This window comes from Dendrobates tinctorius, unplaced genomic scaffold (genome assembly GCF_039654945.1).
Source record: "Dendrobates tinctorius isolate UK_male_01 unplaced genomic scaffold, ASM3965494v1 ptg000034l, whole genome shotgun sequence".
NCBI classification, from domain to species: Eukaryota; Metazoa; Chordata; class Amphibia; order Anura; family Dendrobatidae; genus Dendrobates; species Dendrobates tinctorius.
In genome coordinates, this window is record NW_027361702.1 from 20,877,488 (window position 1) to 20,895,000 (window position 17,513).

Genomic DNA, 17,513 nt, shown 5'->3' on the forward strand with positions numbered 1-17,513 from the left:
TGTGGAGTCCAGCAGAAGGGACCGCAGCCCAGTGTGCTGCAGCTGGCCCACACTTCTCTGCACGCATGCTGCCTTACATTTAGCTGAGCACACAGCACTCTCTCCACTCACTGTCCCACTGGAGTGCTCAGGAGATGTCAGCTGCAGTACATTGCAGCGCTGATTCAAGGGGTGTGGAGCATGCTGCACACTCCTCTGCACTCTCCCTGATGGCAGAAAACTAACTGCTGCTTCACATGCTTTCAGCTCTGTTTCCGGCTTAAACACGTCCCCTCTTCCCAGTGTGCTGTAGCCGGCCAACACTTATCTGCACACGTGCTGCCTTAAGTTTAGCTGCACACACAGCACTCTCTCCACTCACTGTCCCGCTGGAGTGCTCTGGAGATGTCAGCTGCAGTACGTCGCAGCGCTGATTCATGGGGTGTGGAGCGTGCTGCACACTCCCCTGGACTCTCCCTGACGGCAGGAAACTAACTGCTGCTTCACACGCTTTCAGCTCTGTTTTCTGGCTTAAACACGCCCCATCTTCCCGTGTCATGAGGCCTGTCCGGTCCCCTATTCCTTCCCCCAGGTAACATGGGATGCAACCTCGACAGTTCCGGACCTGGCTTAATGTAGGTCCCCACAGAGATGGCTTATTACTGTCTCTGCCTTCGCCATTGCTGTATACACAGAACTAAACAACCACAGTGTAAACAGTAATAGGAACTGCTGATGAGATTTCCTCCTCCATTAACAGTGATCTTATGACTTCTGTGTATGGGGAGGAAGTAGGAACTATAGGGGCATAGGAGACACAGACTGTTCTGCTATGAAGCAAAAAGGCTACATTTCCCCTGTAACTGGAGTTAATATACCAGTACCAGTTACAGATGAAGTAAGATTAAAATAAAAATATTTAAATATTTAAATGACCCCCTCAAAGGTTTTTCATGATGTTATGGGGGGCACAATGTGTAAAATAAATGAAAAGTATATGAATAATAAAAAAGCAGGTAAAAGTAAATAAACAAATAAAAATGATTTTCCCAACTCTCAAAAAAGTTGGTAAGTCTTCTGCAGAAATCTGCTGGAACTTTCCAGAAATAATTGTTGCTTGAACATTTCATGATCCATGGGTACATTTTTTTCTATCAAACAGAGCCCTGGAGTCGAGAAGTACGGTCACGGCTTGTAAAATACAATTATGGAAAGGGTGTGGTCTGCTTCCTCACCTTTATGACTCAGGCCAATCAAAACATGGCCACATCATAGAGGACAAAAAGCAAGTGTTGACAGAGAAGATCACAACCGTAGCCTTGCTCAGTTTGTTTTCCTGAGACTAGCATTGTCTCATGTGAACTCACGGAGAACTCTACAGTCGCTGTGTCCCTTCCTTCTTTTGGAGCGCCAGTGTACAGGAGAGAAGCAGTGCTAGAAAACTTGACCGCTGGACCTGACTATATTTGAGCTGATTCACCCCTACCCTCCTGCGCTCTAGTCCATGACTGGGTAACTTAGGGGCAGAGAAAAATAAGAAAAACTGGTCCAGATCAAAAGAACAGCAGCAATTGGAGAAGGTACTCAGGAGGTACTCAGTTTTTTGGGGCTGCTGGACCTGACTACATTACAGGCTAAACTTTTGTGCGCAGCTGCATAACTTTCGAACTAAAAAGCACAAAAGAAAAAAACTGGTCCAGAATCAGTGTAACATCAACAATTAGGGTATGTTTCCACGGTCTGGATTTGACTCAGGTGAAATCTCCACCAAATCTGCATCTGAGGTCACTGGCAGGTCACCTGCATTTTTGATGCGTTTTTTACATGTGGTTTTTATGCGTTTTTTTTCTGCATGCGTTTTTTATGCTTTTTTTGTCACTTGAAATAAAGATAATTGAAAATTGGCTTCTGGGAAGGAGAAAAATTATTTCCGGTTTGCAGATATATTAGGGTATTTGCACATAGTAAACGCTGCGGGATGGACACTGCATACATCTGCAGCATCAAACCCGCAGCGGCCAGATGTTACAGCATAGTGGATGGGATTTTAAGAAATCCCATGCCCACTATGTGTGCACCGATGCCCGCGGCTCACCCGCAGAGACCAACATGTGGCGCATCTTTCCAGACAGCAGCATGTCTATTTATGTAGCGGAGACGATTGGTCACCACTGAGCAAATTACCCATACAATTTCATCAGATGTGGTAAAACTGCATTGTTTTCCTAGTCACATGTGTCATAACTGCGGGATCGCAGCTTACTACGCATGTGTACTAATTTACATACTGGTCAATCTTGTGACACTGCCAGACGAACATGACACAGAAAATGGAGGAAAGCACACGGAGAAGTCACCTCCTTTTTAATTAATAAATAAATAATAATTAAAAAAATGGCATGGGGTCCCCCTATATATGTTAACCAGCCTGAGTAAAGCAGAATACTGGGGCTGGTATTTCAGGCTAGTGGGCCAATATCCATAAACCTTAACAGCCTGATAATACCAGGCCGCAGCAGTTTGCTTATCTTGGATGGTTAGCAAAAATAGGGGGATTCCCTTAAAAAAATGGCATGGGGTCCCTCTATTTTTCTTAACCAGCCAAGGAAAAAGCAGCCTGGTATTTTCAGGCTGGCGAGGCCCATGGATTTTGGCCCTCACCAACCTAAAAATATCAGCCTGCAGCCACCCCACAATTAGCACATCCAAAGATGCACCAATTGTGGCACTTTACCCAACTCTTCCCTCTTGCCGTGTAGCGGTGTGTTGTGAACTCATTTTCTGGTTTACCTCTGGCTTCTGGTGAGGGTGGTGGAGCTGGCTGTGTTGACAGAGGAGTCGTGAGTTCTCCATCCGGGCTGCCTCTAGTGGTGACAGTAGGTAATGAAGCTGATCTAAATGGCAGAGACCTGCCACCTGAGGAGGAGGACTGTGAGTGGGCATCAGGAGTCTCTGACTGGATTTAAGTCAGCCGACTCCCTAATTTTGTGCTGGTGATTTTTCCTGCCCTGAGGTTCTGTTTCCAGTTTTCTTCCTGACTTCTCAAGTTAAGTGTGCTCTGCTATTTTTTCACATGAGATTTGGTCTGGTTTACTCAGTTTTTGTGGTCAGCCAGCCCCTGCTGGGGCTGTGCTGAATTTTCATTTTTATGTCTCTGTTTATGCAAGTTTTCTTTTTGTCCCTGATCAGATTGGTCTCTTTTTGCTCTGTCTTCAGAATATACCAGAGTGCTGATATAGGGAATTGAAGTCTAGTGACTTCAGGGTTTTTGCTATCAGAAAGTGTTGGACATTTTTTGGCAGGGTTTTGTGCGTGATTGCAGACAGCATCATTCCTTTCCTGTCCTTTCTAGTTAGTGTGGGCCCCATTGTTTGCTCAGCCTATTTTTCTATCTGTGTTTGTGTTTTCATCTTGTCTCACCAACAATACATGTTTGGGGGCTGTCTATTGCTTTGGGGTCTGCTCTGGGGCAGTTTAGATTTCCCCTTTTCTTGCTTTAGGCTTATTTAGTTCTCCGGCTGTGACGAGGTGTCTAGGATCATCGTAGGTACGCTCCACGGCTACTGGTAGTTGTGTGGATAGGATCAGGGGTCTGCAATCCGCTTAGTTACCAACCTCTCTGGTTTTCTGTGGCTTAGCTTGCTTTTGTTTTTCCTCCTCGGTGACTCATTCATAACAGCGGTGGCAAGTGGGGTTCATATTTGTGGGGTTGATGTCACCTTTGTATTGTCCGGTGACATCAAGCTCAAGGCTTAGTAATGGAGAGGTGTGTATAAGACTCCCATCCATTACTAATCCTATAGTAAATATGGCAAATAAAGACACAGGCAGAATAAAGTCTTTTATTTGAAAAAAATGACAGACTCCTTTATTATTCTTAATTAAACCATACTTACAACCACGCCTAATCCATGGGAAGCTCTTGATCTCCTGTAATAAAAATAAAATAAAAAAGTAACAGTATACCGTACTTGTCCGCCGAGATGATATCCATAATGTTCCACGACGAGTTTAGCTCTTCTACATCTGGATGCCTGGCTCAGCCTCACATCCAGACACAGCAGAGCTTGTAGATGACCACCGGAGGTAACTCTCTGGCGGTCACCTGCACTGCAATCCTCATGGTCAGGTGACTGTGAGAACGTGCCTAGTGACCAGAGATAACTCCGGCGGTCATGTGCACAGCAGTTTTCGTGGTAAGCTCAGTCATCGCAAGAACTGCAGTGGGCGTGAACTTCCGGCAGTTTCACAAGGTAAAACATTATTTAAGTTAGTTCACATGCATAGTGAGCTGCGTTCCTGCACTTATTATGCATGTGACTATTAAGATGATGCAGTTTTCGCGCATCTAATGATAGTCTATGTGCAATTTACGCTGCGGAGACTGACCATCTCCGCAACGTAAATAGACATGCTGCGGTCGGGAAACATGCGCCCCATGTCCGTTTACGCAGGTCTTCTGATTGCATCTCTGAACACATAGTGGAGATGGGATGTCATGAAATCCCATCCACTATGCTGTAACATCTGGATGCTGCGGGTTTGACGCTGCAGATGTATGCAGCGTCAAACCCGCAGCGTTTACTGACTATGGAAACATACCCTTAGAGAAGGTAGTCAGTTTAAAATGGGAAAGAAAGGCCAGTGAAAAGGTCCTCTTTAGTTTTATCTCTATAAGTCACTTGAAAACTTTGGAAGTATTTGGTCTGAGCCATAGGGATATTGCTGAATGAAGACATTTAGGACAACAACGTTAGCATTAGGCAGAACTGATCTATGCCTTAGTTTTCCAGTTAATTTAGTTCTTCGTCTACTCATGCCAGTTTACACTCCCACTGAGACACTTGGCACTTTGTAATAAATTACATGAAGAGTGCCCTATTCTGGTGTCTACTGGCTTTGATGCGTCAGTAGAAAATAAATAACAAGATATTTCTTCTTGATTTATTATCTGTGGAACATTAACAATTTACACCTCCCTCCATAGACTCGGAATGGTTGAGTGGCATTGTCTTTCATTTCATTGAATTTGTGTCTCTTTTTTTCACAACTCTCTTTTTTATCCTTTTTTTTATTTTGCTTCTGGCACTAACCTGAAAGATTTGGGGCTTTCAAATATCTTTTGTATGTTTCACTGTTGACTACTTCTTTCCAGATCAATTTTACCCGTAGCTCTTCTGTAATACTGGCAGTTCTCCATCAAACCTTTTAATGTGGCTTGTTTGGGTTTGTTGGCCTTTTCTAATGGACTTTTCTTGTGTGGGCTATTTATCCAGATTAAAAAAAAAAAAGAAACCCGTCCTCTTTTTTTTTTTGCGAAAGACTCATCAAAAGGCAGATTAAAGAAAGCTGAAAAATATCTAGTGGAACCGAGAACAAATTGCTGTGACAGATAATAAACACATATATTTTAGCTTAGGCTCCCGGTTTTGGATGCTGCATACTAACTACTAAACAGATAGACATGGTCAGAGTTTCTTTTGTGATTTAACCATGGCGGTTGGTCCAAAATTTAGAAGATTTAGCAAAATGTAAATTATTTCTAAAGTATTCTATGAAAACAGCCATAGCCATAGGAAAACCTGAATGCATTCTAATACTCGTTCAGCAGATTCAAATCAATTGTATGAAATTGAGAATATTATGAGTGGATGTTAGATAATAATATATAATATATGATAAAGCAATCTCCTCTTTATCTCTATCCCTTTAAATAACAACTTGGAATGGTTTTGCATCTGCTGGACATGGAAAAGCAGCATTGGAATAAAAAAATAAATAAAATTAAAATAATTAATGCATCAGTAAGCAAAATCTCATATTTTTTGCTTCTGTGACACACACAATTTTTTTCAGCTTTTTTCGTTTCATTTTTTTAAATGCTATGGTTTTAAAATCTTTTTCATTGTATTTTTTGCCTTTTCTATTTATTTGCATAAAAAAAACATATTTTCCTTGGGTTTTCAAAGTCTTATACAAAAGTCTACAAATACCCTAAAAATGTGTACTTTGACACTTTATCTGCTCCATACATCTGAAAAATATTTTCTCCTCAATTTTTCGCTATAATTATGGTGTAGCTGATAAGAAAAAAATTCTGTGGCACTCACCACTGATGGAATTATTTTCATTTATTCCATTGATCGGTCTTGGGTTAGAAATCGAATGGGTTTTCTTTTTATGTTTTGCAAATCCTCTAATTTTAGAAATCCTATGTATGCACATAGCTGGGTGGGTATATGTGTACCATAGAAAAATCAATTTTTAATAATTTCTGAGAATTTAAAGGACTTCTGATGAAATGTTGATTGGGTGTCCCATGTTAACAACCCACTCAAACTCCATTCTTTTACACCACAAATATGATTTTTAATGTATTCTGCATCAGCGATGCAAATATTGGTGTAATTTCACTTTCTTCCCTAGAACCTATTTACCATAATTGTTGGTCAAAAATGATGACAGATATTTTGAATCTCAGTATCCAAGCAGAAAATATAGTTCTTTATCACAAAAAAGCAGAAGTATAATCATTGTCCAAAATTAATCAGAGCAGAATTTTTGATTTATTTTGACAATTCCGTACAATATCCTGTGGCCCTGAGATATCCTATATTCTTTAAGAGATAAAGCTCCCCATGACTCTGAAGACGTCTTAAACTTGAATAAATATCACATCTAAAGTGCGGCTTAGTGTTGTTAAATTTATCACAGCTTCAAAATGAAGATGTCTTAAATGATAAAATCTTATGAAATATGTATGGGATATAAGCCAAAGCAGCCTCTACAGTCTAGTAAACATTATTATGCCAATTTTGTCAAATATTATGCAAAGCACAGTACCATATGTCCTGTAATTATTAGTCATTAAAAGTAGGTGGTACGCATGATATTTTAGAACATTCCAAGCCGCCCGAGAGAGGCTTAACTATTATTGCTAAGTAGCTCGTCTTATATTTCTGCAGCCCTGGGATCTCCAGAAGGACTTTCTTTCTCTGATATTACCGAAAACTCTGCTAAAGTCATCTGGCTAGCACCAAAGATCCGTGTTAACAAATTCCTAATCAATTATGTTCCTGCGACTGGAGGTAAGAAACTTTTTGGAAACGGAAAAGCGTCAATAAAAAGTGATATTCTTGTTAAATATATGTGTGCTACATTTATAGTTGCGTTATAGGCATGCTAATTGCATCTTTTTTAATATCCATTGGGCTGAAGGTAAGACGTGTCCTCCTTAGGTTATTATCCTGCTTCCTTTGACCTGGCGCCAACTGAGCATATCTTTCTCCATTAGTCTGCTCCATTGATTGGGCATAACTGCTGACATCATGCTGATGGACAGCTTAGCTTAACACAGCTGGCAGCTGGCTGTCAATCAGCATGACATCGGCAGTGATGCCCCTTCAAGAGAGCAGAAGGGAAGGGCCTTCTCTGTTGACATGACATCACAGGAAGTCGAGAATCATTGGGAGGAGCGGTCTGTCATTGCTCTGAGCTGGAAGAGATTGTCGCAGCGCTGCACATTCAGGTATTGAACAAGTACTTGCCTCTAAGTTCTTAGCCACATAGGTAAAAAAACACAAAGTCTCGAATAACCTCTTTAATCTACGCTCCATCCAAACACTTCCTAAGGGTACCGTTACATTTAGCGATGCAACAGCGATTCCGACCACGATACGACCCAGTCAGGATCGCTGGTGCATCGCTAAATGGTCGCTAGTGAGCTGCCAAACAGGCAGATCTCGCCAGCGACATAGCAGCTGTCGGCGGTCGTTACTTACCTGTCAGATGTGGTGATGAAGACGTCCTCCCACCCGCGTCCACGCGTCGCTCGTCGGCGCCAGCAGGAAGCCCAACAGGAAGTGGCCGAAGAGAAATGGTCCAGGACGTTCTCGCACTATCAGCGAGAAGCATCGGGGGAGCCGGTCGGAGGTAAGTATCACACATAGCGATATCGCTAGCAATATCGCTGCTGCGTCACAAAATCGGTGATGCTTTAGCGATATCGCTAGCGATCTCGCTGTATGTAAAGGGGGCTTAACTGTGGTCTTACATTAAAGAGAAACTAAGGGTTCATTCTTGAATTTAGTGGAACTCCCTGAGATCAGGTATGTATCACCTGACTTAAAAAAATGTCATGGTGCTCTGGGAAAAAGGTATTAATGACCTATACTTGGGATCAGTCATCAATATTAGATTAGTGAGGGTCTAGCCCCCTAGCATCTACACCACTTATCTCATTCCTGTAGCCGTGGCTATGAATGATCACAGTGTAAAGCCCAGATCACAGTCACTAGAATGGCTATTATACATCACATGGAGCTATATTGTTTTAGTTCTGTACACTGTAAATCTCAGGTGACCGTGAATTCAGATCTAATGTGGACTACACTGACGGAAACATACAGAAGAGGACCCCTGTGCAAAAAAGGTATATAGCTCTTTGCAATCCAATAGCTTATAATGCAGAATTTCACATGCTTTGGAGCTGGAAATGGGTCCCCTTACCTCTTGGATGCCGCCTGTCCAGCTACATAGGTTACACCAATGATATGTCCGTCACTGGATGGACATGACATTCGTAAAACCTTGGGTCCAAGAGGTAGATTGATCCACTTCCACCTCCAGAGCAGCACATAAAAGAGTGCATTGTAATGAAGTATTGGACTGCAAATGGCCCACATAATGTTCTTGCACAAGGGCCCTCTTCTGTCTCTGTACACCTCTGATCCAGTTTGTCCTTCGTGCACCAACCTAATATTGATGACTTGTCTTTATCATTACAATTGAAATGAGAGTAACTACTTCCCTTCCCTACATTTCCTATAAATGTACATGAAAATAATTCAATTCGCAATTCGGTAATAGCTAGCTCAAATACCAGTTCTTTGTACATCCCTTATCTTATAGATGTTAGGAGTACTTTAATATGTAACTCTCCCAGTTATTCCAAACCTTGCAGTTTAATAAATCAGTGGCCATCTCTTTTTCAACTTTTTACAACTTTAAAATTGCACTTCCTGTACAGTGAAATACTTTCCCATGAAATAACAAGTGTGAGGCATTATTCCTAAAGCGCAGCATTGTGCCAATTCCCATGTAAATTTAAGAATAAATTGACAACAAGCTATTTCCAGTTAGGTTGTGCCAACGTAAGGCTGTATGTGGACAACCCTTATTGACAAGGGAAACGGTAACACCCAATTGCCAATTTATTGATACATTTCTTGACAGAATAATAGAGGGACATCTCAAGACAGATTTATAAGAAAAGATGCTCCAGAATTGTTAATTCATGGCGAGTGCAAACATTTACCAAAACAGACCTGTCAGTAGAGGTTACGGGAAAAACTAAATTGGATCCAAAATTGAACGCTTCTATGATCTGGGATCAGTCTACATTTACTTAAAGCAAATTATTAACTTTTACATTTTTCAGGTGCCAGCAACACAGTGGAAGTGGATGGTTCTAGAACCCAGACTACTTTGGTTAACCTGATGCCGGGTGTTGAGTACCATGTAAGTCTTGTATCTGTGAAAGGCAGTGAAGAAAGTGCACCCGCCTCGGGCACCCTGACGACAGGTATGCTTCTGCGTAATGACCGCACACTGTTTATACCATCATTTAAAGGAGTTTATGTTATGAAGACAGTGCCTGCCCGTATCCCATATTATGATCAATTGGATGTATACATTTCTGTAGCATATCTTATATTGGAAACATTCACAAATGCAAGTGATCCAAATCTCCGAATGTTCGTTCAACGGAATACAAGTTTTGGTTTACAGCACTATACGCCAGACGTAATCAATGTAATACCCATCTGCTCATCATTTCGTCTGTGTGTCTTGTGCCTTAGGCGAATGGATGCATTACTCTGTGATGTGCATATTGCACCCGTATTATAGAAAAAAGATCATCACAAGCTTATAGGCTGTCCAGTGTATGGTCTATGTGATCAACTGAAAATCTCATTAACAAGCTCAATGGTTTCTTTCTTCCTGCCTCTCCATGGTGGTTATGTGAATTATACAGATGCCTCTACCCTTAGACGGGTTGTCTCCTCTCAGCTAATGTTTGTCCTTGGGAGCAATTTAGTATAAAAGACAGACCTCACTGTACTCCCCTTCTCCGGGTGCACCAGAGGATCTCTACCACAGCTCCTGGTGTTTGGCATTGGCTGCAGGTCTAAGATCACCTAGGCAGCCAATCAGTGGTCTTAACAGCTCTGAATGGTGCGCTCCATCTACACTCGCAGAGCCTATGAGCTCAGTGATTGGCTGCCATGCTGTCCATGTGACATCAGAACCAAAGCCAATGCCAGACACTAACAGCAGCAACTGAGAATCCTGATGGTCCTAGAAAAGTTGAGTATAGCATGTCTAATTTAAAAAAAAAAAACCTGCAACCGAATATTAACTGAAGGGTAACAACCCTTTCAACTGTTCAATTTTTCCAATTTTCAACATTACAAATTTAAAACCATACCATGACATGCTTAAAAAGCCATAGCTAGTCTGCAATTAACATCACAACCATTTGGTAGCCACACATAGAGACATAACGCACAAAATCTCCCAACAGAATGGTGTGGAATCTTGTTTTTTGTTTTAAAGAAGTTAATTTTATACCGCACATCTCAAGACATCTGAAACTGAAAGATAAGAAGGACACATCTGTATGTATTCTAAGAAATTTCCATTTTAAATTTCTAAGTCTCAAATTTTTTTTTATGTCATAGCTCTCGACAGTCCATCGGGCCTGAGAGCCATAAACGTCACCGATTCGGATGCTCTGGCCGTGTGGAAACCATCTTTGGCATCTGTGGATAATTATGTCATCTCCTATTCTGCAAAGAATGGTAAGGAAGACTCTTATTCTCTTTTTTTTATATGAAAAGCCAATTTTTTTATTTTTACTATTTCATTTAATTATATTGTAACGTGTCTTTTTTTTTTGCCTCAGCTCCAGCCGTTGAGTATTCAGTCTCCGGAAACAATGTTGAAAATGATATCATCGGGCTTCAGCCGTCTACTGAATACATATTAAAAATTTATGCTGTTAGAGGACCACTTAGAAGTCGGGAAATCTCCACTATATTCACTACAGGTGTAGTAAAGCTGCAATTACATGCATACAAATGTTCTCTCCGCAGTCTCTGCCGCAAGCGCTCACGTTAATTTAGGTATTGAGTGCATCTGTCCGGAGAATCAGCAAGTGATAATATAAATGCTAATGCTAGGTGTTCCTATGGTCTATATCTGGCATCAATGTTGCTTGTAGATGAAAAAGATTATCTATTGTCTAAAAGCAGATGCAGGCTTCTACTTGTCATACAGCTCTTGACACCGAGGCTGAGCTCAAGGGTTGTATTCACAAAAATTGTAGATGTATAAAACCAGGTGTCACTAACAAAGGTCTGAAGACACTAAGGTGGAATAATATGATGACAGTTTGACAGCTAGAAGTAGGGAAAGCGGCAATTCTTGACTTTTAGCTTAAAATGTTTAGCTTATTTAGATCCATGATGTTTGTTCCGATTCACATAATTATTAATCACTGTCAGATGAAAAGCCGCTTCAAAGTAAAAACACATACTTAAAGTCGGTAAAGCAATTATTGAAAAGAGCAGAAAAAAAAAGATCCTCCTCAACCACCTGCCATCAACATATTTTGCAAGTGTGTATCTGCAGTTTTAGGGTGGAGGGTCTAAATTCACACACGGGCCACCAAGGTCGCCCAAAAAATTACGCTAAATAAATTGCAGAAAATCTATGTTTGACAAACTGTCATGGTTTTAATGCTCTAGGAATAAAAAAAAAAAGCCTTTGCATTTAGAAAGAAAACCAAACCTAGAAAGTAACACATAAAAAGACATAACAATAATAAATACATTCTAACAACAAAAGTATTAAATAAAAAAATTATGTCAAGTCAATAGAAGTAAAACTTGACCCGGTAGTTTCATAGAATGATAAAATATTAGAGTTGGAAGGGACCTCCAGGGTCCTTGTGTCCAACCCCCTGCTCAATGTAGGATTCACTAAACCATCTCAGACTGATGTCTGTCCAGCCTCTGAAGACTTCCATTGAAGGAGAACTCACCACCTCTCGTGGCAGCCTGTTCAACTAATTGATCACCTTCACTGTCAAAAAGTCTAAAGTCTAATCTGTATCTTGTCCCTTTCAGTTTCATTCCATTGCTTTTCATGTTTCTATGTGCAAATGAGAATAATGTTGATCCCTTTACACTATGACATCCCTTCAGATATTTGTAGACAGTTATTAAGTCTTCTCTTAGGCTAGTTTCACATTAGCGTTTTTTAGCGCTGCGCTTCGTGCGCAGTAGAAACGCATGCAAAAAAACGCTTCATGCGTTTTGCATGCGTTTGCGTTTTTTTAGGCGCATGCGATTTCAAACACAGGCGTGAGCATGGACATGCGCACGCCTGCACTCCCATAGACTATAATGTGTTATTTTTGCGCATTCCGTGCGCAAGCATGCAAATACGTTTTTTTAACGCCGTTGGACGGATCCAAAAATGCAACAGGTTGCGCCGGGCACGCCTAGGTGCACACTACAAAAAAACACAAACGAACGCATGCAAACTCTAGACCATGTGCCCGCCATGTTAAATATAGGGGCACATGCGCATGGACGCGCACGATGCGCTGCACTAAAAAACGCTAATGTGAAACCAGCCTTAGTCTTCTTTTTCAAGCTAAACATTCACAGATCCTTTAAACGTTCCTTGTAGGACATAATTTGCAGTCCGATCACCATACTGGTCGCTCTTCTCTGAACTTGCTCCAGTTTTTCAATGTCTTTTTTAAAATATGGTGCCAAGAATTGGATGCAGTATTGCTGAAGAGGCCTGACCAAGGAAGAGTAGAGGTGGATAATTACTTCACGTGATCTAGAACTGTGTTTGCCTTTTTTGCTGCTTTATCACACTGTTGACTCATGTGCAGTCTGTGATCTATTAGTATACCCAAGTATTTTTCACACGTGCTGTTGCTTAGTTCTATTCCTCCCATTATGTAGATGTACTTTTTGTTTTTCTTGCCCCAATGTAGAATCTTGCTAAATACCATTCTATTCTGTTTGTCAGTCTAGAGTACTCTCGGCATGTTCCTAAAATGAGAGTCTTACAAAAAAAGAGCACAAATTCCTATCCTGATCCTTCTTCCATTTTTACCTGGTAGAAAGCTCAGATTTGAAGGTTCAAAAAAGAAAGAGGCGTGACATCTTAAATTAGGCCAAGAGCTTTTACTGGATCCAGTTGCTTTACAGTCAGAGACAGGTCTTTTTCGAGGTTTGGTAATAGGGAAAATTATTGGCATATATGATTTCCCTTGCATTTCAGTCAAATATTAGATGGAGCCAAAAAGATGAGACATGTCAACCGATGATATGTTGCTTATTTTTTGTGCATTTTTCCATCATTCAGTCAAAAAACTAATTGCTTGTTAATCTGTAGGTAGTAGTGTTATGAGGAGAAAATGAACTATATTCCTACCATGAGGCGCCGGTTTTCAGTCAGAAAGCTTAGTACACAGTGAGAAGCCAGCTTTTAGTTATAGAGCTGTGCATGGAGTATAAACAGTGAGACAACTGCAGGTGGATGTAAGTACATCCCAACACTTTGAATGACAGTTCACTCTGCAGAGCATGTGTGTAGAACAAACTGTCAATCAAAGTGCCATGGAGTGCTTACAGCTGTCTGCAGCCCCTCTGTGCATGCCTCTGTGACTAAAAGCTGGCTGCTCCTTGAATGGATAAAGTTAATTTTCTCCCAGTAGCCACACTTTCCTTAAGGTGGTCATTAACTTGCACATTAAGCCTATATCTAGAGGGAGGAGAAACAGCAAATTCTTCAAATAATGTTTGCTTTACGATATTAATCAGTTGCCGTTCTCTTTCTTTCATTCAGTTTTGGATGCTCCCAGAGATTTATCAGCAAGTGAAATTCAGTCAGAATCTGCTGTGATTACTTGGAGACCACCACGATCAATTATCACAGGTTTCTTGCTCATCTACGAGTCTGTGGATGGAACAGTCAAGGTAATCACAATTTATCCACTCCACTGATTACACCACGCTACTGTACTGGTAATCTAATTATCCTTGTGCCCATGGTGCTAACAAATTCCTTAACACCTGCCCTACATTGGCTTTAGGAAATAAACTGTTTTTTCTGGAAATATAAGTGAACTACAGTAGTTACTAAAGTGGTTGTCATATGAAGACACCTTTTTATAAATAAATCCACCATGGATGAAGGTTTAGCCGCGAGCATGTCAATGTAATGACCTTATGGCACACACTGACTTCCAACGCATGGATAGTGAAAAAAGCCAAGAATGTGGCTTGTAAAAGTGGAAAAAAGAGGAACGGATGGCGGGCCTCGTGGGGGAGGGGAAGGTGATTATTTTTTACACATATACATACACACAGATCCACACGTTCGCGCACACACACACATATACATATCACACACATTCATTCACGCACGCCACACACCCACACATATACACATACACAACTAACACATACACATGTACACACATACACACCACAGACATACACACACCACACATACACACCACATACACATACACACATGCCACATATATACACACCACACACATCACAAATATACATACAACACACACAGAGACACACCACACACATTCATACACACACACCACACACCCACACAAATACACACACACCATACACACACATACTGTATACATATACACATACCACACACATACATTCATACACACACCATACACCTACCCATAGTCAGGCACCACACACATACACACCACAGACATACACACACCACATACATTCATATACACACCACACACCCACACATATAAACACATGCACAAACATCCTAACCACACACCACACATACAAACCATATACACATACCACACATATCCACACAAACACATCACACACACAGACACACCACACACATCCACATCAGACACACCACATCCACACCACACACACAGGCATACCACACGCACCACAGACACATCACACACACAGACACACCCCAGGCATACACATACACCACACCACAAATATAAGCCTTTGTGTAAAGAGAAGACCCTTACCTAGGTTCTTACAATGTAAAATAAGGGGTGCATCCATCCAGTGTTGGCCACATTTCTCTAACGGCCCCGTAGCATGGGTTGACTTTGTGATCTATATTCTCTTCACTCGTCTCTCCCTCTACCTCTTTACTGTCATATCTATGGTTGGCCATTTTATCTATCCCTTTAGTGATTTCTTTTCCAATTTTAAAAGGTACCAATGACATTTTGCGGCAGTAGAGGATGTAGTCAGATGCAAGATAAGGAAAAGGCAAAAAAATACAGCTGGCTTCATAGAAATGTGCTTGAGGCCACAAGGCCAGAAATGAATATGATTATTTTTTCAGCAAGAAAGGACAAGTCAAATTCTTTGAATGAGATAATGTCGAATCATCCAGTGTTTATACGCTGAGGTCTACGGAGATAAGAAAATATTTGAAATGGGTCATGTCCATCTAATGGTTAAAACACTCGCAAAATCCAGAAGGACATCAACCTCTGAGCTGTCTCATGGTGATGTCAGATCTGTAACACAGCAGTACTTTTAATTCCCCTTGTTAGGGTTACATACTTCATATTCTGTAATGAACAGGTTGATTTTTCATAGTTAAAAAATATGCATGGACAGTATATCAGGTATCCAATAAATAATGCCATATAGCTTGGCTATGCCGCAACTTTGTGAGCCAACGTCTTTGACCTTAGTATGCTTCATACTTGCCCACCTCTATGCTCTTCCTGCCGATCTGGAGAATGAAGGGGCAACCCTTGGCCACTCTGCAATCACGTCATAGTGTGGCCAAAAGGTGTGTAGAATGGTTCTCCCCCCACATGTAAGTTTTTATGTATGAGTGCTGTCCTTTTTTTCCATGGGTAGCCTTCACACCTATGACAGTCTATAAGGCTGTTCACATGTCAGACATATTTCATCGGACCGAGTGATCCATGCAAAATCACAAAGACATGTCCGATATTGATCCAAGTGCGACGCCAACTAGAGCTGGGGGATACTCGGTCCAGGCCAGTCAGTTCTTCAAGGGATGTCACGGGGCCATGACTGGGTCTGTGGCCCTGGGCTTGCAATAAAATGAAAGGGGGAAAGTTTATAGGGGAATTATGTTGTGACACCACCCGTGGTGTTCAGCAATAAGAAGATGGCCGAGTCTACGATTCAGATCCATTGGGGAGATTGGTGACGCAGCAAAGATGTTACAGCGTTCCACGGGTAGAGCTAGGCCCCAGGGCAGTTATAAGGTAGTACATGATGGTAATGATTGTAGTGCAGGACAGATGACGCAGTAAATAAATCTGAGGACACAGCGTGGTGCAGTCTTCACACTTTTACTCACGGTCTTTCAAGTTACAAACCCCAATCGGGGTGCTGTGTCCTCCGGGTTGGTGGTCCAGTCAGCTCTTGGGTAATTTGGGGTACACTTTGCCAGAACCCCCTTCATATGTTCCTTCTCTGGTCACCTCTCTGCGCTGGCTCCCACCTCTCCTGCCCTGCGCCTCACACTCAGTGTCCCAATCCAGCAGCCTCGGATCCTGTCGGGCGATGATCTCCTGGTCCCCTTGACCCTATATGGTTGCCTTTTCAGTGAATGTGTGTGTATTTGGCTGTCGCACATACAGATACTTCAGCCTCCAGTTTTCTAGCTGAGTCCTACAGTCTCTCCACTAGTCTTGGGCCGGTCCCCAACTGTGACCTGGTCCTTCCACCCGTCTATGGTCGGCGTGGATTCTTCTCTTCCCTGGCCCCTAGGACCCCTTCTTCACTCCACTTTACTCTCCAGTCCTGGGACAAGCTCCTCACTCCTTCAGTCCACTCCACAAACTGTCCACTCTCTCCCTGACTCCTCCTCTAACTGACTCTTGTTACCACGACAACTCTTCACTCCCAACTGTAAGCTTTCTCTCCAGCTGCCCTACCCTTATCTACTTCCTCCACCCACACCCTCTACCTAGATCCTCCCTGGCCTAAAGAGGTGTTGTGCTGGGTGGTAGATTGTGTGGGTCCTGGGTAGTGCCCCCTCCTTACCTGAGAGTGGGGTGCCACACCTCTGACTGAGGTGCAGTACCTCTGTGACGACTCGACTCTCAGGGGTGCCACACAAGTGTCCGATCAAAATCAGCAATGCAAGTCCATGAGTCCCTGAAATAATCTGACTGCACTCGGATACATCTGTATGATGTCTGTTTTTTATTGATTGATAGGAGAAGCTGGAGAAACTTGTTTTTTTCTCAATAGTGAAAAAAACTGAGGAAAATCACTGATGAAACCCAGTTTGTTTCTCTTGTACGTAAAAAAAAATGATGTCTGAGTGAAACCTCAGAGGCAGATGATGGCTGAATAACACAGCCGATGTCTGACGGCAATGATACAAGATCATTACCCGAGTCAACAATAAAAAAGGGA

The 17,513-nt window shown here is 41.8% G+C and overlaps 1 protein-coding gene across 3 annotated transcripts in view; it reads left to right on the top strand.

The window, feature by feature from the left end:
- Positions 1 to 17,513, top strand: part of TNC (tenascin C) — a 154,171-nt gene that overhangs the window by 94,282 nt on the left and 42,376 nt on the right. For all 3 annotated transcript variants that reach the window (XM_073573136.1, XM_073573137.1, XM_073573138.1), the window contains 5 exons: positions 6,945 to 7,067; positions 9,419 to 9,562; positions 10,722 to 10,841; positions 10,946 to 11,089; positions 13,915 to 14,045. In XM_073573136.1, coding sequence (XP_073429237.1) covers positions 6,945 to 7,067; positions 9,419 to 9,562; positions 10,722 to 10,841; positions 10,946 to 11,089; positions 13,915 to 14,045 — 662 coding nt within the window. The remainder of the gene's footprint in view (positions 1 to 6,944; positions 7,068 to 9,418; positions 9,563 to 10,721; positions 10,842 to 10,945; positions 11,090 to 13,914; positions 14,046 to 17,513) is intronic.